General features: G+C 38.0%; 2 protein-coding genes across 2 annotated transcripts in view; both read left to right on the top strand.

Annotated features, from left to right (window-relative positions):
• LOC139714968 (protein Skeletor, isoforms B/C-like) overlaps positions 1-1074 on the top strand; it is a 31317-nt gene extending 30243 nt beyond the window's left edge. Inside the window, exon 16 of the mRNA XM_071626615.1 lies at positions 909-1074. Coding sequence (XP_071482716.1) covers positions 909-1074 — 166 coding nt within the window. The remainder of the gene's footprint in view (positions 1-908) is intronic.
• Positions 702-26519, top strand: LOC139714970 (N-acetyl-D-glucosamine kinase-like). Its single transcript, XM_071626616.1, has 10 exons — positions 702-1441; positions 7612-7696; positions 11084-11182; positions 13466-13607; positions 15885-15995; positions 18301-18413; positions 19071-19158; positions 24249-24349; positions 25402-25484; positions 26317-26519. The coding sequence occupies exons 1-10, from the start codon at positions 1401-1403 to the stop codon at positions 26495-26497; spliced, it is 1044 nt and encodes a 347-aa protein (XP_071482717.1). The 5' UTR covers positions 702-1400; the 3' UTR covers positions 26498-26519.
• The last annotated feature ends 364 nt before the right edge of the window (positions 26520-26883 follow it).

Here is a 26883-nt window from a genome sequence, read left to right as displayed (position 1 = left end):
CAACATCAAAATGCAAAAATTTCTCACCGTGGGAGGGGGGACACCCCCCTCCCACACCCTCCCCTCCCCCTCGCTCGCTTCGCTCGCTCGGGCTCGGTCGCTTCGCTCCCTCGCACACTAACCGCCCCCCCCCCCCTAAGATGAAATCCTGGCTACGCCGTTGATCTATGGTGCTTATTTAATAAGTGATTATCTTTTTCAGAGTTTTTAGAAAATTGGGAAATGATAAGACGAGTAAATCTTACTAGGTTTTTCAACAGAAAGGTACTTTTGGTATCAAAAAACTCTGTCACGTGCAAAGCACTTGGAAACCTAATTTTGGTTAACTTTTTGGGCAGGTACAAACGTCTCTCCCTTTGGAAATAAGGACAAACAAATATATAATGAAACTCGTCACCTATTTGAGACGACAAGCAGAGTGTACACTGAATATTACAATGTGATGTGTTTGGATTACTGTATATCGACCATTGTTTACAGGTAATTTATGCGATCTACACCGAAACTTACATTATTCAAAAGCATCATAATAAATTTTACATTTTTTCTTCTTTTTTTATTTTGAGAGATACCATACATTAATCGGCTGAGCATGCACGCACCTGTCCGCAGCTCCCTAGCTACATCCTCCCTTACTTTGCCTGTAGCTGTATGCATTATATGCATGCACTGTTCGTTCTCCCTGCCGATCGGATAGGCCGCGCCGCCGAGTGCTAGTGGTCAAGTGTCATCAACGCAGCAAGGCTGGACGACGGACGCTGGACGTGTACAAAATGTACATGTACCCTGGACCGCAGTAGAACTGGGGTCGATTACCTATCTCTGATCACCGTTACAAGTTTCTGTAACGCTTTATAGATCTATATCTCAAATGATAACAACGATCATATCCTGCGTCACCGTGACAGGGTGCGTGTGAACAAGAAACAACACGACGAAGAAAGGGACAACCATCGTTGCTGCGCTGCGCTGACCGTGCGTGGACAGCTTTTCTGCACTGGTGAGGTCGACTGTGTGCACGCCTACCACTGCACTGGTATTTGGTTCCGCCTGGTCTTTCCGACGACATCGTGATCGTGATTCATAACAGACTTTTGTAATTAATTACTAGGTCTATAGACTATGTACTTAAATTGTCACCTGTGAACATACCCTGGAACACACGTATCGCCCGCGAATCAACAATTAACCCTCGCCCTCGGTTCCTGCTCTGGTCAAGGTCGTGCGACTAGATTGCAGAGATTACATTGTCACTGAAACAGTAAGTTGGTGATTTACTGTCCGAGTGGATAGGATCAACAGGTTGCCTCTGCTATCGCACACCACACCACAATTTCACATCCTTGGCCTTGCGCTCGCCCGACCAGTGCAGGGGCAGGGCTCATTTCCATCATATCAGAATGGGAGATGCAGAGAGAGACTACTATGGAGGAATCGAGGGGTAAGCATTTGGAAAGGAACTCTTGCCCAACGTCCAGTTATCTCAACCAATGTCATGACAATGAATATTGACATAGAATTTACTTGTGTATGATAATGTGCAAGATATAAAATCTAGAAGAAGATAGAACTCTAATTAACTAATGGGTTATACATCAGTCCGGGAAACCCGCTCATGAGGACCGCTCCCGCGTACGAGGACTGCCCCGCCTCATGATCGAGGACCGCCCCCACGCCTCATGAGGCCCGGGGGGGAACGCCTCATGAGGCCCCCTATTCACTTCTTATTCATCTCACATCTGACGTATAAATTGTCGCAACTTTGCACGGTGATTTTTTGTTACACACACATGTCCACTATCCATGATGAAAAGAAGAAAAAATCCTGTCTGTTTTTTTTTCTTCAAAAATCGAGTTTTAATCAACCGATGCAGAGAGCCCATCAAAATACGGCCACCAGCGTGTTCACACAATGCAAGACTGCCGCACCTGTAGCGGCCTGATCCGACTAGTCGGATCATGTAAAATAGATTACTAGCCGGTAAAATAGATTACTAGAAGAGCTTACCCGGTATTTCCAATCACTCACAGGAATTTGATGAATTTGTCAATCAGTTGCACTAAAAACAACTTGACAAAATGATTTCATGAATTTGAAAAACTGTTTGCATCTATAATAATTAATGTACACTTAATTTATTATCTGTTCAATTGGACTTGTGAAACTGAAAGTCACAGAGAGAACAGTTTTTGACTCGTATGAGTCACATGTAATTCAGCTCTGTCTGGCTAGGGAACATTCACCTGTGATGGATGAATGGCCAACGTCACTACTTCAGGGGCTGCATCCGCCCTTCTTATTGGCTTAAAAAAAAAGGGGGATCTCATCACCCCTTAATTTCCACAGGTTCCAATCCTACTGTGTCCTTGACCAGCCCCCCCACACTGAAAATATTCCACAGACCCTGTATTTCTCGTTCAGATTGGTGTTATTATCACTAAACAATGTTTGCATCCATATTTATACTGACATACAAGATGTCTACCCTGGCCCTGTGGAGAGGCTAAATATAATTCAACACACCTGATCAACAGATTGGAGTCACTGATGACTTGTTGTGTCCACGCACAAGTCTGGAATGCAATTGATCATTATAAACTGGTTTGAGGTCGTAGTCTCAGTGTATATGATTTGTGAGATAGGATACATTATTTGTCCGGCCATGCATTTATGTGCAGTACATGGTACCTGAATGTTTAAGAACTACGCATGCTTGAAATCAGGTTAGTGCGTGGTATTTTAAACTGAAACGGAAGTGTGAAATAACAGCTTTAAGCTAAACTGATCAATACCATAAACTTTACAATCTATCAAATCTTTGTTTTTTTCATATGTTTCAGCCCTTTAGTCAGGGCATGGACCTAATATAACATGGACTATTCACGGCAGTCTTTCTTTGATGTACCGGTAATGATCGTCACCAACACCTGATTCTTAATGAGTACATTCAGGTTTCTTGACAATAACGATTGTGTAATCACGTATCGTCACTAACAAGAGAATTGTTTCCCTCGTTTCAGTCTTGTTTCGCTGATGTGCCTTTTTTCAGACGGAAATGTCTTTGAATTTATTATACAGATGATGAGGAGCAGCAAACCTGAGATCATTACAAATTTTGTGTCAAAAGATGGGTAATTGCTGATTCACACATTTTGGCACACGCATTTAAGACCTTGCCTAATGGCAAGATATATCTGTTCTCTACCACTACCGTCCCTTTTTGCTCTGGAATAAGCTGGAGAAAAGTGAAATATTGAGATCACAAATGACAATCATTCTGCCAAAATGCTAGCTTTCTTTTAAAAACTGCCTGCTTCTCCCAACTGAAATTGTTTGAGGTATGATTTCCTAACATACACCACAACTGCACATTTACTTTACTTGATTTTTGTGAGTTATTTTCTTCTGCGCATATAGTTTTAGATTTCTTGAATCTCCGTCTTGTTCTTCTCCCGGCTTGCTGGCGATGACGATCATGGGATCAAAGCAGTGAAGCATGCTAAAAATGTCGTTGTGGCGCTTTTGAGATGTACGGGTGCATGAATTAATTAACGATACGATGAATGTCCGTGTGTATTAGGTCCATGGTCAGTGAAACACCAGAAACTGCCAGATTCTTATTAATCCCCCAAAACCCCAAAACTGCCCATCCATTCCCTTTTTTTTTGTTAGTTTTATGCTTTACAATTTTTTTGTTTTCATATAAAATTTATGACAACAATGTATTGTATGTAATTTGAAAGAGGTCAATTAAAGGTCAACAATAGTATGTCAGAATTACTTCTACAACAATAACTGTACCTGAAACAAAATATTTCAGAAAAAATCATGAAACTGTTTTCTCTCAAGGTCAATTATAGAAAGATAGGTATAGTAACGCGTGGAACAAGTAATGCGTGGGACATTTTTGTGCTATGAATATTGTGATGTGAATTGCACATAAATTTACTCAGAGAAACTTTAATACGTATATAGTAGCAATTACCTTTGAAATAGATGTATTTCTAATCAATTCTTGCAAATTTCAATGATTTAGACCCACCAGAACAATAGATACAATGTATGATAAATATGAAATGCCTGTATTATCCTTTATTTTTTGACATTTGACTTTGAATGTGACCTTGAAAATAACATCCGAATGATCTTTTGTGAATTATTTATCCAAAGTGGAACTTTTCACCAAATTTCAAGTCAGAATTCAGAAAATTACAAAAAAAATCCCTCAATAATGTACACATTTCCCATAGAAGACTAAGATTTAGTACACTTCCACTGACTTGTACACAAATCGTCCCACGCGTTACTGAAATGTCCCACACGTTACTAAATTCAATTAAAAATTGCAAGTACAGTGTATGAGATTTATCAGACTAACTTTTTATCTCTTGGATAAGATTAGGTCCATTGTGAATTTGGTCTTTTGAAAGTTTCAAATCAATTAAATCATTAACTTTTATGCAAATGAGAAATGATGACCTAAAGAAGTAACGGGTGGGACATGCTAATTTTGGCCCATCCCTCATTTGCATATTTAATCAGTTGAGAAAGTGAAAATCACAGTCATGATAACTTGGTCAGACTTAAGGTCACCATACTTATTTTCATAAAAACTTGTAGAAATTAAAAGATAATATTTTAAAATGCAGAATTTTTGAATGTCCCACGCATTACCGGTACTCTAAATTTTAATTTATGCAGATTAATTGATTTATTGCTGGTTATGCGGAAGGATTTTTACTTTTTCTTTTTGAAATTCATGTATTTTAACTTCTTAGCTTTAAAATGATACCTAGTTTATGTAGATTGACCCATTTTGAATTTTCAGTCTTGTGTGATCAAATACAGAGCTTGGACTTGCCCATTGATGTACCTGTTTGTTCTTCAAACCTGTGGCCATATTGTGCTTTAATGACAATGTGCATCTTGTACAAGGTACTTGTAGGTGCCATATGTACGATCTCGCCAACCAAAATTGGCTACTTCTTAAAAACAAGGAGCACATACTTTTTACATGTACAGTACTGCTAACTGCACTGGTGACCCCGACACATTTCGCTTGGCGTACAGTACTGTAGTATGTTACCACATAACAACAATCCTTATGAAGTGCTATTTGTTACACCAAAACTGAGTGTTTTTTTTTACACATCAATGATGATATCATTGATGCAGATCATACAGTACTACAGGGCAAGTCCAAGATAAGGTCCCCTCAGAAGGCAAAATTTCATCTTTGCTCAATATTGACATATTTGGTATCATTTTGAAGCTTATGAGTTGAAGTTTTGATTTCCATGGAGGAAAAAATTATATTACGTAAATTTATGCAAATTTCAAGGGCTTCATTTGCATAAATGTAAAACACAGCGTTACGTATGGGACATTTATAAAAATTCATATTTATCCAAAGGAAAGCAAATGATATTTGATTAATATGTGGACATAAGAAGTTCATCAAATAGTTTAACTTGGTATGAAAATTTAGGGATTATGCAAATGATTATGCAAATTAGCTCGTGTCCTATCATGAGATGTCCCATACGTAACAAAATGAGGTCATTTTTTTAGGTTTTTTCTGAAATTGCTAAAGGTTATTTGAATGCCCTTTTGGAAAGTTCTAATTTATTGTTTAGAGAAATTAAATACCATAGAAAAAAGAAAAAACAGTAAAAGAAATTTTTTTTATAAGGCATTGAAATAATGTTATGTATGGGACAAATGGGTTACGTATGGGACATCCTCATATATATTGCATGTGAATGCATGTAGCTAGCTGGGAAGGTCTCTCTGTACACAAATGGTCAATCATCCTGAAGAAAGCATCCCAACTTTGTAGCTACTTTTTGAGTTATAGACACTTGAAACAATACATGAACTTGACTGAACAATTTTCAGAAAGGGGGAGGGGAAGATGGCAAAATACACAATGAAAATCAGCATTAAAGGGATGGTATAGTTTTTGTAGAAATGGGGATTCAGTTTTCAACATTTTATGAGATGACTGGAAACCAATAATATGAATTACTAAAGAGCATACAATTGTAAGACTATAGGAATTCAAAGTTAATTTGATGGAGATCCAAATTGAAACGGTTGTGATATCAAAAAAAAAATAAAGTAAAATGATTTTTTTTAAATTGCAAGTGATACACAAATTGTCCTTATTCAGTTTTCAATAGCAGCCACAACAAAATTAATGGGTACATACATACTGAGGTGTGAATCAAATCAATGACCTGACTGCTAGACAGACATCATACATCTACTCGATTACTGGAATTCCACGCAGCAGGTATTGCTTATCTATTGAAATTAATATTTCTTGTGTCAAGTTGTTTTTTATTGAAACTAAATGGCAAACTGCCCTTCTTCAATGGAAGTAAACACTTTAAACTATTCAATTTTTTAGTAGTAACTATCCTGATAAAAAAATAGGGCATACATACTCAGGTTAGTCATGAAAAATATAGAATATGATTGAATATGATTATGATGGTAGATATTTGGGGGATATTGTTCCCTTGACAATCTGGATCAGTATTTGAGTAATTTCAACTGATTCCACCTCAATAATTATGCAAAAATTTGTTTATGGGTATTTTGCAGAATTATTTTGCAAAATACCCATAAACATGGTTCTCCACACACTAAACGAATGGGGGACAAAGGGCATGCATACTCAGATTGGTCATAAAAATATGAAAATATGATTGAATATGACTATGATGGTGAATATTTGGGGAATATTGTTTCCTTGACAATCTGGATCAGTATTTGAGTAGTTTCAACTGATTTTACTTCAATAATTATGCAAAATACCCATAAACATGGTTCTCCACACACTAAATGAATGGGGGACAAAGTGTCCCATACGTAACTGTCCCATACGTAACACGTCATGTCTGTCTTTAATTAGAACCTGTAATTAGAGCTTTTTGCCTAATGACATGAAAATTACCTGTGATAATCTTGAGTGTTGTGACTTTCATCACAGTGAGTTACAAGTTGTAGAATGAAATACTTTCAGAGAGTTTTGAGGTTGAAAAAAATGTTCAAAAAAACAAAATTTTTCTGGTCCCATACGTAACGGCACATATTTTCTCTTCTAGAATATAATTGTCAAGGTCATTTTTCTCAATTTTTTACATGATTATACTTCTCCTAGATACATACGTAACGCGCATGTTATCTTGGACTTGCCCTACACCAGAATGACAGAATAAAGCATTGTTGTGGTGCTGGCTGTTTCAGTAGGTACATTTAAAATGCCTGTCATTCTGAAAGGAGGAAAGTCTACTCTACAGTGATCAGAGATGTTTTGTAAATTCTCACATTTGAATCAGTGGATCACATGTGTGACATGCTCAAGAAGAAAAATGGCAGCTGGGCATATTAACAAGGATGTCAACAACAAAAAATCCCTACAAATGCAAGGAAAATATTGGCTTGCTTGACATGTAAGTTACTAAAGGGACAAGAGAGGGTTAGCTAAGTGTTCGCTATGGTAGCTCCTTGATTGAAGTCATTCTGAATAGATTTTACATGTTAACTCTTAACTTGTACTTGATATGTTGCTTTGTACTCCTTGTTTTCAAATTGTCTGGCAGAGGGGCAACTCATTCGAAGATGGTTATCATGGATGACCGAGGGACGATTCTTGCTTGGAGTGAGGCTGAAAGCACCAACCACTGGGTGAGATGAGGTCATCACCGTCATCATCATCATCATCATCATCATTATCATCGTCACAATCATCATCATCATCACAATCGTCCTCATGCCTGCAGGTCCAGTTTGTTTCCTCTGGTTAGGAAGAAATACGAGAAACTATATTCATTATCATCATCACAATCATCATTATCATCATCATCATCATCACAATCATTATCACAATCGTCATCATTATCATCATCATCATCACAATCGTCATCACCATTATCATCATCATAGTGATCATAATCATCACAATCGTCATCATCATTACCATCATCATCATTATAATTATCATCACAATCGTCATCATTATCATCATCATCATCATCACTATCATCATCACAATCGTCATCACCATTATCATCATCATCATCATGATCATAATCATCACAATCGTCATCATCACTATCATCATCGTCATCATCATTATCACAATGGTCATCATTATTATCATCATCACAATCGCCATCATCATTGAATTGAATTGAATTGAGTTGAATTTATTTTCCATTTCGATGACAACATGAACAAAAGGCATGATACTTAACATTGACGCACAAGTAAAAATGCAAATTACATAAACGGTTGCAAAAAAAAAAATAAGACAATATGAATGGCAAATTCATGGATGGATCTCCAGAAAGTAATGAAATAACTTATAACTTGAAGATCCAACAATAGTCATAAAGTATAAGTTTTTTTTGTTTTTTTTAAAGGGTGCAACATACATTGACATGCACATCAAGATCATTGAGACATTTGTACATGTACATACACACACACAAAATAACTTAGCCTGATTTAAGAAATTTTATCTAATTATCTGATATAAACTTTTGTAATAGATATCTTTTCAACTTTACTTTAAAACTTTTAACAGCACTGCATTGTTTGATATTATCATCATCGTCATCATTATCATCATCACAATCGTCATCATCATTATCATCATCATCATCATAATCATCATCATCATCAATAAACAGTTTCTCTAAAGTGTGAAAAATGTTGAATGTGGCTAATAATGCTAGGTACACAGACCTCCAAACCATTCTGAAAATGGTGAAAAGAATCTGAATTTTGAAAATTCCCAGCTCTTGTTTCAATAGGATTTTCCTATTTTTCTTGATGATTTTACTACACACTCCTATGGGAACTGCCCTATCTTTTCTACTTTTGAGCTGAATCATCCCTCTTTTTCAGACAGAAAGGTGGGAGGTATGGGTACATGTCAAAAAAAATGAAGTAGAAAGAATGAAAGTTGATTATAACCCTGTGCTTCCCATGAACACTTATTGTGGAAGTAACAAGACATGAGCATGGTTTCCATGGCAACACAAATCTGTGAAGCTGTTTAGTGTGTATAGGTAGTTCTAATGCTTGAAAGATGGTGGGGTAGTATTGCTTTGAGGCAGTAACAAACAGATATGGGGAGTAAATATTGGGTGACAAATTTCTCTTTTACCCATAGATACACATTCCAAAGAATAAAGTGGTGACAAGGAACAATTACACTAATTGTAGAAATAATTGAAGATATAAATGGTAAATTCTGTTAATTTTCCTTCCCCTATACTGAAAGGCCGATCTCTCACATTAGCCACAGGAATGAATTAACACTGCTTTTTGTCCCCGCCGAACGAGTTCGAGCAGGGGACTATGAAACGGGCTCCGTACGTGTGTGTGTCCGTGTGTCCGTCCGTCCGTCCGTCCGTCCGTCCGTGTGTCCGTGTGTCCGTGTGTGCGTCCGTGTGTGATCAAAATCTTCAATTTGCTACTTCTCTGTCATTTATGAGCCAATTTTGATTCTGTTTGCTTTATATGATAGCACTACATGGGAGCTTTGAAACTTCTACACAGAATTTCAGTCGTGACCTTTGACCTTGACCTTTGACCTATATTGTACATTTTGCTACAAAATGCTACTCCTTCGCCATTTCTGACCCGATTTCGATTCCGTTTGCTTTATGTGATGGCACTAGGTGAGGGCTTCAAAACTTCTACACAGAATTTTGACCTTTGACTTCTTTGACCTTTGACCTTGATTTTTTGACCTATATTGTACATTTTGCTACAAAATGCTACTCCTTCGCCATTTCTAACCCGATTTCGATTCCGTTTGCTTTATGTGATGGCACTAGGTGAGGGCTTCAAAACTTCTACACAGAATTTTGACCTTTGACTTCTTTGACCTTTGACCTTGATTTTTGACCTATATTGTACATTTTGCTACGAAATGCTACTCCTTCGCCATTTTTAACCCGATTTCGATTCCGTTTGCTTTATATGATGGCACTAGTTGAGGGCTTCAAAACTTGTACACAGAATTTTGACCTTTGACTTCTTTGACCTTTGACCTTGATTTTTGACCTATATTGTGCATTTTGCTACAGAATGCTACTCCTTCGCCATTTCTAACCCGATTTCGATTCCGTTTGCTTTATGTGATAGCACTAGGTGAGGGCTTCAAAACTTCTACACAGAATTTTGACCTTTGTCTTCTTTGACCTTTGACCTTGATTTTTGACCTATATTGTACATTGGCTACAAAATGCTACTCCTTCGCCATTTCTAACCCAATTTCGATTCCATTTGCTTTATGTGATGGCACTAGGTGAGGGCTTCAAAACTTCTACACAGAATTTTGACCTTTGACTTCTTTGACCTTTGACCTTGATTTTTTACCTACTGTATATTGCACATTTTGTTACAAAATGCTACTTCCGGCGGGGACATATGTTACGCACCGCGTAATTTCTACTTTTCCTTGTCTTTTTAATGCACACATTGCACACATGGTCATAAACAGCTTAGCTTGTAGCCTGTAGTGGGCATTTCATTGTATTGGACTATGAACATGTATCCAAATTCAAAATGACCTCCTCAACTCTGTACAGACATGAGAGGTCATCCCACGTTGGGGACCATGATTATATTTTCTCTGGAAGAGTGTTCCTGTCTAGATGCCTAGAAAGTTGTTTACAGGAAATATCCAGTCAATTACCGTATCTAAGCATAGCATCAGTGTCACCCATGCAAATAGATTTAAAATACACTATGATGTGGCATATGATAGCTGATACATGTAGGTCATATGTTTCACTCCAAAGATGTGATGCCATTTTTGAAATCCACTTCATTCTCCTCATGGACTTCTATTTCTTTTTCTCCAAATATTTCTTTACTTATGTATTTCATCTAAGATTAACTTCTTGCATATCTTGATTTTCCATGTGTTATGAATGTATGCTGGTAGTGGTACTTGACATTCTGTCCTGTGCGACATTCTGTCCTGTCTGCACTGAATTCAGTCCATTACTGTGGAATGACCGCAATATGCTTTTCCTTAAATGTCTCACTACCCAGCTCATTGGAATCAACATGTGCTTAGCAAGGATCAACAGCATGGCAGAGATGGCCAAGCAGGAAGCAGGGATTGATATTAACAAGCCACTCAAAGCACTGGTTAGTTTAATATTTAGTACCCTTTTCATGATAGCCTACCCTCAAAGGAAGTGCAAATTGCACTATTACATGTATGTTCATAGCTTTTAACCCAAATTAGGCCAGTGTATGCATGTGTGCACATAAAACGCCTAAAGAGGCCAGCCACTTTTCCACATTCATGAGTGCAGTTTAACTTGTAGCTCCCAGAACAACTGCTGGTACTCTTTATTGGCAAACAGCAAATAAAACATGGATAAGTTATATGTACATACTGTTTTAAGGAGGAAAAATGGTCTTCATTTACATGTACAATGTATCAATCACTGGAATTCAGGTTATTCAGTGACAACAGCATTCAGCAAAGTTCTAATGAATGGCTGCATCTCTCCTTTTTTTTTTTTCAGCTGAGGGATGTTGCTTATGAATCTGGTCCAGTATGGGTTAATCAAACAGTAATATCACATAAACAAAAGGGTGTAGTTTCATAAAAGCAAGCGAATATAAAATGAGAAGATTATCAAATTTTGTTTAAATTCACATGTTTTCATGAACAGTGATATGGGCTGCATCCGACTGGGCCATGTAGCTGTCATGATGATGTCATGGACTCTTCCCTTGGTTTGTGAACAAAATTATCATAAACATTATGTTTTTGGCTATAAAGAATTTTTACAACTACAATCCTTTCTCCCCCAAAGTCATGCCTGAATCGCCTACGGACAGGAACAGGACGATGCAAAGTCCTCATGCAGAAATGGGGCTACAATAGGGATGGAGAAACTGCTTGCGACTGCGGGCAGGATCAGACAATGCAACATCTTTTGGTCTGCCCCCTCCTACCAGAGCCATGCACTGTCAATGACCTGGAGACTTTCAACACCAAAGCCAGATCCTGCGCTCTGCACTGGACAGGACTTGTGTAGTGACTCGAGAAGAAGAAGAAGTAGCATTACTGAATCATTGCATTGCAACAAAAATTACATCTAAAATATGAAACATTTTTTTTTTTAATATCAAGAAAATAAATACATACAACGTGTAGGTAAAGATTTGTGTGTATATGAATAGGAGACTTGTGAGATCGTGATGACGTCACCTCATGTAATTTTATGAAAATTTAGTGAAAAAATGATATGAGAAAACATTTTTTTTTTAAATCCACAAAATTCCATTTACTATGAAAAGTATGCATTCCCTCAACTTGTTATTGACATACATTGTACTGTATGTTAGGGGTAATGTCATTCCCCCCTGCTTTCTGACAGAGGTTAGTCAAGCGCTCTGTTATTATGCTAGAAAAGTGAAAATATGTTGAATTTTCTTTATAGTTTCTTTATGTCGTTCTTATATGTAATTCCACAAATTGTAGTGTCCTTCTCATCCAGCAATGGCTGCACCAAAACTTGAAAAATTCATAACTTTTGAACAGATTGACTGATTTTTCTGAAACTTTCACAGATGTGTTCTGCAAAAATTGATGCTTTCACTCAATCCACATGTAATTGAGTTTCATTCCCCCTTAACCTATCATTGTCATGAGTGGAGTAAATTTGGAATCAACATTCATGAAAGAAGTTCAAGCATTCAATTAATATTGACTATTTCATGACGAGACACCTTTCTGCCAAGATGTACATGGCTGCTTGATGCATCTTGAGATTATTACAACACAGACTTTCAAGTGTGAGCTCTCTCCTGAGCTGCAGTGATAGTGCCCGTATGCAAGGAAATACATCTTTTCTGTCTGGTGCATTGAAAGGACTTGCATCCATTAGTGTCTAATACTGTACTTCCGTAGTGGTCACATGAAATGAATAATGGTGATACTGCTTTTTGATTCCATATAAATGTCAAGCACTGTATGCAATTTGTTTGACTTATTAAACATTGCATTTTTATAAGTACGCTAGGCTATTGAAAATGAAATACCATCAAATTACATACTTTGCATGTACATTACAACATGACTGCACTCAAGATCAGAAATTTAGTGAGACTGTGAATTTAAACTCAAACTGAAGCACAAATCTTTAGTATCACAGAATATATACACCGTAGGTTCGAAATACCATTACAAGAGAATGGTAGTCCTTCAGGGGCATTTCACATAACTCTGTTTCGTGATGCTGTATATCTAGGCTGATTTATGAGTTGTACAAATGTGTACATCGATTGGTATAATGATGTATGAGCTGGAAATTCCACTGTGAGGACTGGATCAGATATCCTCTGAAGGGGAAATGTTATGGTGTGGCGGAACTGAGTTGTTTTTTGTTTGTTTGTTTGTCTTTTTGTTTATAGGGATTGTCATTGAGTGGTGGTGAACAAAAGGAAGGTCAACGAAAGGTCATTGAAGGAATGAAATCTAAATATCCCAATGTCAGTGAACACTACCACATGTGTACGGACACCTATGGGGCTATTGCTACGGCGTGCAAAGCAGGTATACGTTTTTATGTTGAAGCCTGAACCATGTACATTGATTTGTAAAGTGAAAGAACACAGCAGCATGTCAGGGGTCTTGTTACCACGCAATGTTGATCTATTTCTTTAGAGTAAATTGCATTCAGTTACTTTGATTCCAAATGATTGCCCATGCATGCTATTTTGTGATATCTGAGCTGCCAAGCCTCTCTGGTTCTACTATGTGTATACACCTTTTGAATATTACCTTGTTTTGTATGCACTGACTGCTGAGTTTAAACATAATGACTATGTGACCGTGCACCTCAAAACGAACATAAAGTCGCACACACTGATTTTGCGTGAGGACTGAAAATAAGTGAAATGGGTCAACCTAGCCGAACTGGACTTTTTCATATTTTCTGAAAAAGCGGGTCTTCTTTTACATTATGCTAAAATTTGGTATCATAAAACGGGCAGGAAAGTGTGTTTTTTGAGCAGTTTATCGCGAACATTTTTGGTAGAATAGTGTGATTAGGTGTGTCTTTAGAATCCCTTTTTCATTTCTGAAAAGCCATGTCCACACTCTTCACTTTCAACTCTAATAACTTTTGAAAGGATAATGCTACTGCTTTGAAAGTTGGCATTAATTATGGAGAGAATGTGTTAATGAGGCATGCTTAATTTCAGTTTAATCTGACAATCCCTTCATTGTTGTTACTCTGGTGGTTTACTTCCTGTTTTTTGTCCCATTCATCGCACAGCCAGCACGGTTTGGTAAAGATTAAGCGCTTGAATAGACACTGTACTTCAGAGCCTCTTTTCTCAGTTCACACTTTTCCTGAGTTTGTGCTTTCTTTCCAATATTTAGATAGGTTAGGAGAGTCCATTTTATTTGAGTTATACATCATTTTAAAGCTTAAAGTCTGCTCTTTCAGAATATGGTCTTAACTAAAAATTAATGTGTGGCGACTTTTTGTTTGTTTTGAGGTGCAGGGTCACATATAGTATTCTTTTGTCAAACATCACGAAACGTAACAGACTGGTGGAAGCAACATGTGGTCTATTAGTTCATTCTTTGATATTGATTTTAGTATTCATAACTGGAATAATTTTAGTTGGTCAAGATGCACATATCTGTTCTACGTCAAGATACATACATCTGTTCTGCGTAATAATTATACGCCTATGAAATTTGGGACCAACAATTTTACGAGCTAGCTTTTATGTAGGCCCCATCATATTTCTGTTTTAATATTTCCTTGCAACACCATTGTATCATGATATAACCATTAGCATTTGTGGTAAGTATGCAGGCCTCGAATTACCCGGGAGGCAAAAGGCAATTTGCAGCAATGCCCTATCTACTTGCCGCAATGCCTCTCTCAAAATTACCATGCTTACTGCAACTTTTCCGTGCTGCCCTTGAAAAATTTTGAGAGAGAGTGCCCCTAAAACCAAAAATTGCCTGTCCCTAAAACTGGCGAAATTCGAGGCCTGAGTATGACTATGTTCCGTTTTTTTTTTTTTTTTTGGATATGTGGTTGTATATTTTTATCTTGTATTCTTACTTGTATTACTGTCAATGATTTTGTAATTTCTTTGAGAGGGTAATTGGAAATATGAAAAAAAAATTGAACTGAACTGAACAGAACTGATTCTGCAGAAGGCTTCCTACAAACAATCATCTCCTTGTGTCCAGACCAGTAAATATCCAAACCTTCCTGATATGGAAATCGTTATCACCTTTTGGGCTGCGTGCAATGCACAAATATCTCTCTGATTGCTCTATGTAACCTTCGTGATTTTTCAGATGTTAATGTTTGCAGAACTGTAGTATTGAATTTTCCTTGCAAAAACTTTAATGTTTGGTTTTCATTATTGTTTTTTCTTCAATTTCAAAATTTAGTTTTATATTTGTTATTCTCTTGTCATGATGTCACATGAAGAAGAATGATAGATTTTAATGATTCAGCACTGTCATGTTTGTGTGGCCCAGAAGATCTCTGCTCTTTTTCACAATGTCCTGTAAAAGAAAAGGAAGAAACAACAACAAGAGCAATGTTTTTTTCTACCCTGTCATTAACATGTACTGTACACTTCCAACCTAGCTACAAATGTTGCAAGAGAATAGCATTTTTTTTTTTCAGTATTGCCCTTTCAAGTTCAGGTTTCAATTACAGTAGCATCCTGGTTTCCCTTTGCCAAAATGCCTGCTCTCAAGATGTTGAGGGCTTGGTTGCCGGGGCAACCACACTTCTCCAGCTCAGCCAATGACAGATGCTGCTGCTCTCTCGTTCCTTTCACCATCATCCAGGTGGCATTGTGCTCATCTCTGGCACCGGCTCCAACTGCCAACTGATCAACCCCGATGGCTCGGTGCACACCTGCGGTGGATGGGGCCACATGCTCGGAGACGAGAGTTCAGGTAGGATTGCTTCGTCCCTTCTATCTGCACCTCCACCCCCAATTCCTGTTCATTGCTACAATCAGTCTGCCATGAGCACTTCATCCATCTTCTTTGTGCGCATTTTAGATGTTCTCACTGTTTGGGAAGAGTTAGAACATCTAAAATTAAGATAATTAAGATTATGTTTGGTTTTAAGTAAGATTTGTATAATTAACATTGTGTTTGATTCTCCCTGATAAGGGAGCATCTGATTACAGTGGTGGAAAGATAATCTCATTAGCCTGGAGGCTAGGTGGTGACCTGGTAGGGACTCGAGTCTCCATTTCTTGTGGAGATGTCTATCAGTCATGGCAGTCACTGTGACATCTCCTCCAGTGAGATAGGCCCTTCACCCATTGATTTAGTGATTGGGTGTCACAACCTGTCTTTTGTTTTAGGTGCCAATCACCTAGAAAAGTCGTCACTTAATGCTGTTACATATACTGTTGCTATTCCACACAGATTCCTTACAGTGGTGGTTACACACCCAGCAGAAAAATGCTCTTTCAGCACAAAATGCTTAACATGGGTTTTGAGTCATTATTGTCAAAATGCAAGGACACAAAATGTTTTCCTCTGGTCATGCCAACTGATTAAACTCAAACTCCTCGTTGCCAATCGTGTGTGTGTGTGTGTGTGTGTGTGGGGGGGGGGGGGGGTGATGGGAGACATATTTTTTGTTTTCTTGTCATCCTTGGGATCGCACAGTTATGGTCAAGACCTATCTTAAGGTTTCTAACACTTTTTTGTGGGATATTGAGAAATGTCTTATGAAATATGAAAGAGCAAGTAATTCCAAAAGGGGGTCAACGTTTATTTGACGAAAATTGGAATTGAAATGGCTGAGATATCCAAAACAGAGCAATCCTAATGAAAGTGGGACTCACCTTTTATTAGGATCGCATTGTTTTCCTTTGTTTTTTGATGTCTCGGCCATTCCAAAACCGATTTTCATCTATGCAAACTTTGAATTCCTCCTAGAATGGTATGCTCTTTATTATTTTGTGAGTAGTTCCTTGGTATCTCATAGAAAGTTAAAAGCCCAATACTCATCTCCACCAATACTATACCATCCCTTTAAGTATTGTTGGTCTTTCTGTAAGAGATGATTTTTTTTAATTGTTTTTTATGCCTCCGCAACGAAGTGGCCGGAGGCATTATGTTTTCGGGTCGTCCGTCCGTCCGTCCGTCCGTCCGTCCGTCCGTCCGTCCGTCCGTCCGTCCGTCCGTCTGTCCGTCCGTCCGTCCGTCCGTCCGTCCGTCCGTCCGTACGTCCGTACGTCCGTCCGTCCCGTTTTGTTTTTGTCAATATCTCAAGAACCGTGTGGTGGTTTTACATCAAACTTGGTATGAGGGTATATCCTTGGGGGATAATACTTTGTGTGGATTTTAGGGTCACAGGGTCAAAGGTCAAAGGTCACAGGTTATTTTGTGAAAAAAAATTGAAATTTCATGTTTTTCTCCATATCTCGCAAATGGTGCAAGGTATCTTCATGGAACTTAGTATATATGCTTGTACCGATGGGCAGTGATTATCTAGGGAAGTTGGGGGTCATGGGTCATAGGTCAGGGAGGTCAAAGGTCAAGGTCAACCCCTCAAAATATCACTACTTTCCTTATATTTATGCAATGAATGAAGGTTTTTTTTTAACTTGATGTACACATGTATTACCCAATATATATTCTGTGGGAAGTTTCTTGCCAAAAGGTCAAAGGTCAAAAGGTCAAAGGTCAAGTGAAAGTGCTGAATTGCACTTTTTCCTCCATATCTCAAAAGTAACTCAAGGTATCATCATGAGACTTACATATTTATGCATGTTCAACCTAACAGTGATTCTCTTTGGAACTGTGAGGTCAAAGGTCAAAGGCCAGATTTAGATAATGCTATTTTCCCATTTGATACTGAAATTATACTTTTTCTCAATACCTTGAAAAATTACTCAATGCACAAACTTATAAAAGGGTCAAAAGTCAAGTAAAAATCATCAGTTCCCCAAATACCTGCACTCTGACATTTTAATCATTCATCCAATTGAACCTAGTTCTAGGAAAGTGAACATTCACCACATTTGTGTCAACCTGTCATTTCAATATTTTGCCAATTGTTTGAAACTGTCATCACACATTGTCAAGACATTGTACTATAGACCTATTAGGAGAACCATGCATTATGGCGGAGGCATATCAGTCGCCGTAGCGATATATCTAGTTTTAGATACTTTGATATCATTTCATCTGTGTGAATTTTACTTCTATTTCTTTTTTTTCTCACTCCTCATCCCAGCCTACTGGATATCACACAAGGCTGTCAAGATTGTGTTTGATGCCATTGATAATCTTGCCAGTCCACCGCATGACATTCAATATGTGAAGGGTGCCATGGAAAAGTTTTATGGGGTAAAGTTCCTTTATTTTCATTTGCTGCACATCACTTTTAAGATTGTTTAGTGCTTAAACTTTGTGCTGGAAATGTAGGAAATTGATGTATTACTTCCAAATCAAATTAAAAAGAATAATTTACATGCTCTTGATGTTTTATATGTGTTTTAATGAATCAAATAATTGATTTTGTGCGTCTCTCCGTATAAATATTTGAAAAAAGAATATGACGGAATTCTTATGTACATGGTGTGGACATATGCATTTGGCAATATTCTATGTTAACTTAAAAGGACAAAGAAATTATAGATATTCACAGTATAATAGTGACCTTTACAAAGAGAAGAAAATAGAAACATTCATCTTCATATATTATATAAATCATATATTCAAGGTGAAAGTTGGTATGTGTGGTCTATCATTCATCCACATTTTCCAGCTTGATTATTCGTATGTATTTCTCAGGAAAATTTTCAATTTCTTGTGAACGCTGGAATTCCAAGACCTCTATTAACATACAGCTCCATGAATTTCTTGTATCTAGATTTGTACCATATAAATACGTAAATCACCAGTAATTATTTTGCTGTTCAAGTTCTTCATGTAGGTCAAACTGCTTACAGTACATGCATTAAGGTCTCTACAAACGCCTTGTGTTGTTGTTGTTTTTTCCAGATAACAGAGCGATTTGGCTTACTAGATCATGTTTACACCAGCTTTGACAAGTCAAAGTTTGCTGGTTTCTGTAAAAGATTGTCTGAAGGTGAGTACATCACACTTTTGTTCTTTCCCTGTGTAGTTTTCTTGTCCTTTTTTTTCCCACCTGTGTGTGTGTGTGTGTGTCCAAAGAAAAAATATGCAGGTTCAGTTTAAAGGTGTAGTACAGTTTTTGTCGAGCCCACCGGAGGTGAGGGGAGACTAAGGGATCGCCTGCAGCGTCTGTCCGTCTGTCGTCCGTCGTCTGTCCGAAACGCTATAAAAACTTGAATAACTCTGTACACTGGGCTTCAATTTGAATCAAACTTGGAGGGAAGAGTAGCCATACAAAGTTTTACCTTTTACCAAGTATGAAGGTCACCTCAAGGTTAAAGGTCACAGGCAGGGGTCAATGAACTTTTAAAGGGACTGTACAGTACTGGTTGAGGTAGGGATTCATGTTTTGAACATTCCTAAGTGAGATAATGAAAAGCCTCTGATGAAATATGAAAGAGCATGTAGTTTTAAGAAGGATTCAACGTTTATTTGATGAAAATTGGTTTTCAAATGGCTGAGATATCCAAAAAAGTGCTAATAGTAAAAGGCGACATGCCCCAACTTTATTAGTATCTCTTTGTTTCACCTTGTTTTTGGATATCTCAGCCATTTCAAAACCGATTTTCATCGAATAAACTTTTGATACCCCCTAGAATTGCATGCTCTTTGACATCTCATAGAGTGGTTTCTGAATATCTCACAAAACGTTAAAAGCTAAATCTTCACCTCGACCAGAACTCTACACACCCTTTAAGGCCCAATGTTAAGTTTTTAGGGCGCGTTTCAATTATGGGTCATAACTTTTGATTCGTAAGTCCGTCTGTGCACAAACTTGGGTAGTAGATGTCCCTTGGGGAGTTGATGGTCACCACAAGGTCAAAGGTCGCAGGCAGGGGTCAATGAATTTTTGGGCCCAATGTTAAGTTTTTATGGCGTATTTCGATTATGGACTATAACTTTTGATCCGTAAGTCTATTTGTGACCAAACTTGGATGGTAGATGTAACTTGGGGAGTTAATGGTCACCACAGGGTCAAAGGTCACAGACAGGGGTCAATGAACTTTTAGGGCCCAATGTTAAGTTTTTAGGGCACGTTTTGATTATGGGTCATAACTTTTGATCCATAAGTCCGTCTGTGACTAAACTTGGGTGGTAGATGTTCCTCGGGGAGTTGATGGTCACCACAAGGTCAAAGGTCACATGCAGGGGTCAATGAACTTTTAGGGCCCAATGTAAAGTTTTTAGGGCGTGTTTCGATTATGGACCATAACTTTTGATCCGTAAGTCTATTTGTGACCAAACTTAGATGGAAGATGTACCTTGGGGAGTTGATGGTCACCACAAGGTCAAAAATCACAGACAGGGGTCAATGAACTTTTAGGGCCCAATGTTAAGTTTGTAGGGCGCGTTTTGATTATGGGTCATAACTTTTGATCTGTAAGTCTATTTGTGACCAAACTTGGATCGTAGATGTACCTTGGAGAGTTGATAGTCACCACAAGGTCAAAGGTCACAGGCAGGGGTCAATGAACTTTTAGGGCCCAGTGTACTGTGGATTTGATTATGACTCCTAACTTTTGATCCATACGTCCATTTGTGAACAAACTGAAAAAAAGGTGTACATTTGTGGGCGAGACACATTACGGCACTTGCCCTGTTGTTGAGATGGGCTTCTGGGTGTGTTTTTTTTTTTGTAATGAGAAACATCTTATGAAATATGAAAGAGTACACAACATAGGAATTCAACATTTATTTGATGAAATTTGGTCTTGAAATAGCTAATATCCAAAACAAGGTGATCCTAATAAAAAGTTAGACCCATATTTAATTAGGATCACTTTGTTTTAATTTGTTTTTGGATATCTCAACTATTTCAAAACAAAACTGATTTTCATAGAATAAACTTTAAATTCCTTCTAGAATTGTATGCTCTTTTAGATTTTATAAAGTGGTTTCTATGTATCTTGCAAAAAGTTAAAATCTGAATCAGCACCTCAACCAATACTATACCATCCCTTTAACCCTTTTCCCTTTATGCACCCACTTGTGTGTGTTTGGATTCATTCAAAGTTTATGAGCAAGCTGCCACATTTCTTATGGGTTTACCAGTAATTCCCTGCCAAAGGACTAGGCAGTGAGGATTAGATGTCTTGCCTAAGGGCAGAACTGCTGCTGTAGTGGGACTTGAACCATGGAAGTCAGGCTTAAGAGACAATGGTTATGTCCACTAAGCCACAATTATAGCTCCCCATGCATTCTTGTGTAAATCACAGGTATAGTTTCAGTTGTTTATGTATGCATCAGGTTGTCTCTTCTCTTACGTGTTGTTTCACAATTATTTTAAAACTGTTTTGTGAATGAGCAAGCTACCACACAACTACAAGCCACAGTAATGTATGTATGCATAGGCACTGCAGTTTCATTTTTACACAAGAGGGCAAGGCATTCCATCTGAGTTTAAAATTATGAACTATTGAAAATACCCTTGCTTTGTCAAAAGAAAAACTTGTCAATGACTGTCAAGATGCTGAGTGGCCCAGTCCTAGGAAACAAACGAAAAATCAGCTTTAATTTGTATGCTACTAGCTCATTGCACTCATGTAGCAAGCAAATGTATGAAATGCTGCTTCTCTTAGGGTGGGATTTCACGGAGGACGCGAACGATTTGCGAAGGACGCGAATGACAAAATCCAACATTCGGAAAAGTTTTTCTCCAAATGTTTTCCGACAATGACGCCGTAAACTATTCTTGCGAAATTTGTGCGAAGTTTCCACGACGTATGTGCGAATGTCGTGTGTATCATTGGTAAAGTACAGCATGTTACGTACACGAAGAACACGCGACGGAAATGCGAACAATGAAAAATTTTCAATAATCATGGGAGAAAATGTACCCAAGGAGAGGTGGAAGCTGTCTTGAGTTGAATTTTTTTCTTTCCTCTATTTCTCCTTTCTTTTTCTCTCATTTCTCTATCGTGTGCTTGCCTACATTTTTTTCCTAGGACATATCTCCACTAGTAAAGCATTTGATCTTTTTTTGCAGTTCCTCCAACACATAATCTTTATAGTTCAAATGAAATTTTACATATTTTAAATTAATTTTAAGTGTATTCTGCGATTTTTTTTTTTGTATATCAAACATTTATTTCTCTTTGCTGGTCTTTAATTTCTTTTGTTACTATAGTTGTTAATAATTGTTTGATGTTTAGATGTATGTTACGATTTTTATTTGTAGAAAACGTATAGGTCATACATCCCCCAAACGTGCGCTAAACGTTCTCGAGAATGTCTCAAAAGGTACGCGAACAGTTTGCGATTAAGTCGTAAAATGATCGGAAAAACTTCGCAGATTTCGCGTAAGATACGCAAGACATTCTCCAAAGTTTCGGAGTCTGTTTGGGGTTTCACGAACATTTTGCGAACATCGCGCGTGTCTTGCGAAGGTCTTGTGCATATGACGAGGCTTTAAAGACACTTTCGAGAACAATTCACAAGCAAATCACGACCAAGTGTGCGGAAAAGGTTCGCAAAAAATTTCAAACTTTTTTGAAATTCTCGCCGAAGTAAAAACGACATTCGCGAACAATTGACGACGCTTCCGAACCCTCACGTTCGTTTGGCGATCTTTTGCAGACTAAAATACGAATGCTGGATTTTGCTATTCGCGTCCTTCGCAAATCGTTCGCGTGCTCCGTGAAATCCCACCCTTATTAGTAGTGTCACATGAAGATTCTGCTTCAATTCCGGTGTGAGGAAATGATATAATATGCAAAGAGGAAGTTGGCTGTGCAAAATAAGCCCATAGCTCTTACAATGGATTGTGAGGCTGGAGACAGGCTTAGATCCAGCTCTGTACTGTTGTCATTATTGTATGTGACCTTGCATCACAAAACCAACAAAGAGTCACATGACTGAATTTTACATGAGGACTCAAAATAGGTGAAATGCACATTTGTAGGTCAACCTTGACAATCTTTGAATTTTTCTCATTTTCTGAGAGAAAATTCTTCCTTCTACATAATTCTAAAGTTTGCAGTCATGAAACCAATGGGAAGTTGGTGTTTTGCAGCTTTTCCTCCTGAGAACACTATTTTCTGTGGAATAGTGTGATTAGGTGTATCGTAGAGGCCCCTTTTCATTTTTTGAAAACCTTTAACATATTCTTCACTTTCAATTCTAATAAACTTTTTAAAGGACGATGCTCCTGCTTGAGAGTTAGTATTAGTCTCGAATAGAATGTGCTAATAGGTAATGCAAAATTTCAACTTAATCTACTGTAATAATGCCTTCATTGTGGTTGCTGTGGAGTTTTACATTCTGTGTTTTATCCTCTTCATTGCACAAAGCACAGCTTGGTGTACTTGAATAGACCCTAAACTTTAAAGCCTCTTTTCTCAGTAAACACTTTTTCAGAGTGTGTACTTTCTTTCCATTATTTATTAAAATAGATCAGGAAAGTCAATTTGTATTGAGATATACAAAGCTTAGTGTCTGCTCTTTTCAGAATCTGCCCTTGATTAAAATGTTATCCCCCTCCTCCTCCCCCCTCCCCCCCCCCCCCTCCTCCCCACTACCACCACTGAACATGATCCTTGTACCGATGATCGGATGTTACTGCTGGAAATCATCTAATAGGTTGTTTTTGTGGATGTAGCTGTTCAGGCACTGCTGAAACTGACACTACAGTATATTTCCTTCTGGGCAGTGAGTGATGAGAACCAGTTGACCACATAGATAAAGTGTACTAAGAGTTTGCACCAGGCCTCATATGTTCACCATTCATGGGACTATGAGACAAGCAGTGACTCCTTATTTGGCATTTGAAGCAGTTAGATACAAACATATATTGAAGTATTTTAAGAGTTGTTTTCTTTTAAGGAAAAAAAATTGCACTCATTGCACAGGCAATTTGTAATTTAAAAAAATCTCTGCATCATTCTGTGAATTTTTCCCTCAAGCTGGGCAGTTTGATGTAAGTGTTGTGGTATTGGTTGCTTTTGGGCGATAGTAATGAGAATTAATTTTTATGAGATTAAAAAAGGTCACACAAAGGAGTGATTCTACCTGTAATATTGTGCTGTGTGTGCTTGTGTGTGTCAGGTGCCAGGGATGACAAGGACCCCCTCTGTATATGGATTTTCCGCGAAGCTGGAAGACTGCTAGGCAAACATATAGTCGCTGTCTCTCCACACATAGATCAGGTGAGTGTACGTGTAATGCTTCGGCACGTTTGATCGGAGATGTTTTAAACTGCTCAATTGTGAATGATGTAATCACATGTTTTGTATCACGCTCAGCTGTAATATCTCTGTAGTAACATAACAAACTCCTTGGGACTAGCAGTTTTCTTTTGTTATATTAAAATTGCATTATAGCCAAATGGTAAAGCATACAGAGATACTGTAAGAGTTGATATTTTTTCGCACTTGGCCGGGTAAGAAGAATTTCACGTGTTTTTAATTCCACAGAATCAAGACATCAACCACTGGAACATATAGACGAGGAAAAATATTTGTGTGCTTTTATTTTTGCACTAATTTCTCTTTGCGCGAAATGCGCACAAATTTCAACACCATGAAACTTTCCACTTTTACAGTATATAGATGATGATTTGGAGACCTGACGTCATACTTCTGTGTAACAAGAATTTCATTATCAACCGTACTCTTTTTGACAGGAGTGTACGACATCATATTACTGATGTCACTGCACAGTCCTCAAGTACAGTGGGATATCTTATACTATAATGATGTAGGTATTAAACAACTTCGTATGAGGCAGCGGCAGCTAAGTAACATTTTTCAGTTGCTCTAGCCAAGGTACAGTCTCAGGGGTAGGGTGTGTTAGGTCCATGTTGTCAGGTGTTCAGAGATCAGGGCACTCACTCATGATGTGTTGAGCAGTCTGTTCTGGTGCACCACACGGGCAGGCTGCTGACGGGCGTAGCCCCCACCAATGCATGGCTGCGTTGAAAAGCCCAACTCCCATTTGAATCCGATTTAATGACACCCACTCCCTCCTTGGGAGGTTCGCACCCGGGGGGACAGATGTATTGTGTGTGATAACGAGTTGGGCAGGTCGCGGGGTGTCGTGCCAGCTTTGCTCTCCATGTGTGGCAGATGTTATTAAACAACAAAACAAATCATTACAGTCCCACATTCTACCATCAATGTATGCGAGGACACATTTCCACTTTAATGAAAGGAAACATGTTCAATGATCTGGATCTTGTTGTGCACCATGCTCTCTACAGAGTCTCTTGGAAGGGGAGAATGGACTGAGGATTGTTTGTGTTGGCTCAGTGTGGAAGAGTTGGGATCTTCTGAAGGAAGGTAAGTTCATGGTTTTTATACCTTCGTCACGAAGTGTCGCAGAGGCATAATTATGTTTTTGGGTTGTCCGTCCGTAATCAATTTTGTGGACAGTATAACTTAAAAACCATTTTCTGAAATGGCTCAAGATATCTTCATGGAACTTGGCATATATATGTATGAGCAAACAAAATTGTGCCCATGAACTTTTGTTGCACATGTTCAAGGTCAAAGGTCAAGGCCAAATTCTTAGAATTTCACTGTTTCACCTATATCTATGCAATGCCTCACATTTTTTTTTCTGCCCAATCTTTAGGTGACAATGTAATTAGACACATATGCTTCTTTTGCATGTTTTTTTTTTCTTTCTTTCAGTGAGTTCAGTATGATTTTGGCTGGCTGACTCATATATTCAGTTACCCTGTTGAACCTGTAAAACCAAATACATTTCAGATTTTGGAATCTAGTTTGCATGCTCAAGTTGTTGCCCCATCATGCTAACCTCACTGGTTTTTAGTACTTAGGAACAATCATTTGGCTTGGAGGTGTTCTTTAAATTTGAATATGATCTTGACCCAACCTTACAGAGTAGCTTGCAAACAGGGCCAGTACAATGCAGTGAAACAAACTGATATAACAAAAACTTGTCAATGAGCCTATTTACTGGACTCAATGTTTGATTTTTTTTTCTTTTAGTTGTTGTTTTTGCCACACTGATGCAGTAACAGAGTATGATATACAAGTGTAAAAACCAAAGTCCTTTGTTCCAAAGAGTTTGTCATAACAGGAGTCTAATATGTACACTATTACAAGAACCTTGTCTGATGACCAAAAAAATGACTGATGTTCTCCTGCAGGTTTCATTGCGGGCTGACGTCAGGAGATTCTTCCTGCCCAGACATCAAGAGCTTCACTTTACTGAAGCTGAAAGAATCGTCCGCTATCGGTGCTGCCAGACTGGGTGCCCAGGAGGTGGATTTTGACTTGCCGGTCGACTACAAATCGACAGTGGATATCTTGTATCAACATGAGGTGTGAATGTGTCCAACCCGTCTCAAAACTATCCATTCCAGTAGTGTTGCATAATTATGTATTACCTTGTATGTAGATAACAAGAGGAATATATTGATATACAGCTTTATAGTCTATAATAAAAGTCTCTCATATTATATTGTGCAAAAAGAAACACGTATGATACTGACTTGAGTATATTTAATCGAGCTTCAACTGTGACTCTGAATAGAAAATAGATTGTAGGTTGTACATGAGAAGTTAAAGTGTTGTCATCATGCATACTTGTAATGTAAAGAAGGGCTCTGAGATTGACAAAATGTGAATATGTCACTGAGTATTATGAATGTGTCTGCCTACAATGATTCTTGCTTCAACTGGACAACACTGAACCTGTGTCAATATTGATATTG

Source organism: Diadema antillarum, unplaced genomic scaffold (genome assembly GCF_040938485.1).
Source record: "Diadema antillarum isolate AM-2024a unplaced genomic scaffold, OU_Dant_1.0 seq00002576_RagTag, whole genome shotgun sequence".
NCBI classification, from domain to species: Eukaryota; Metazoa; Echinodermata; class Echinoidea; order Diadematoida; family Diadematidae; genus Diadema; species Diadema antillarum.
Note: the sequence above shows the minus strand (reverse complement) of the source record. Positions and strands in the feature narration are given on the sequence as shown.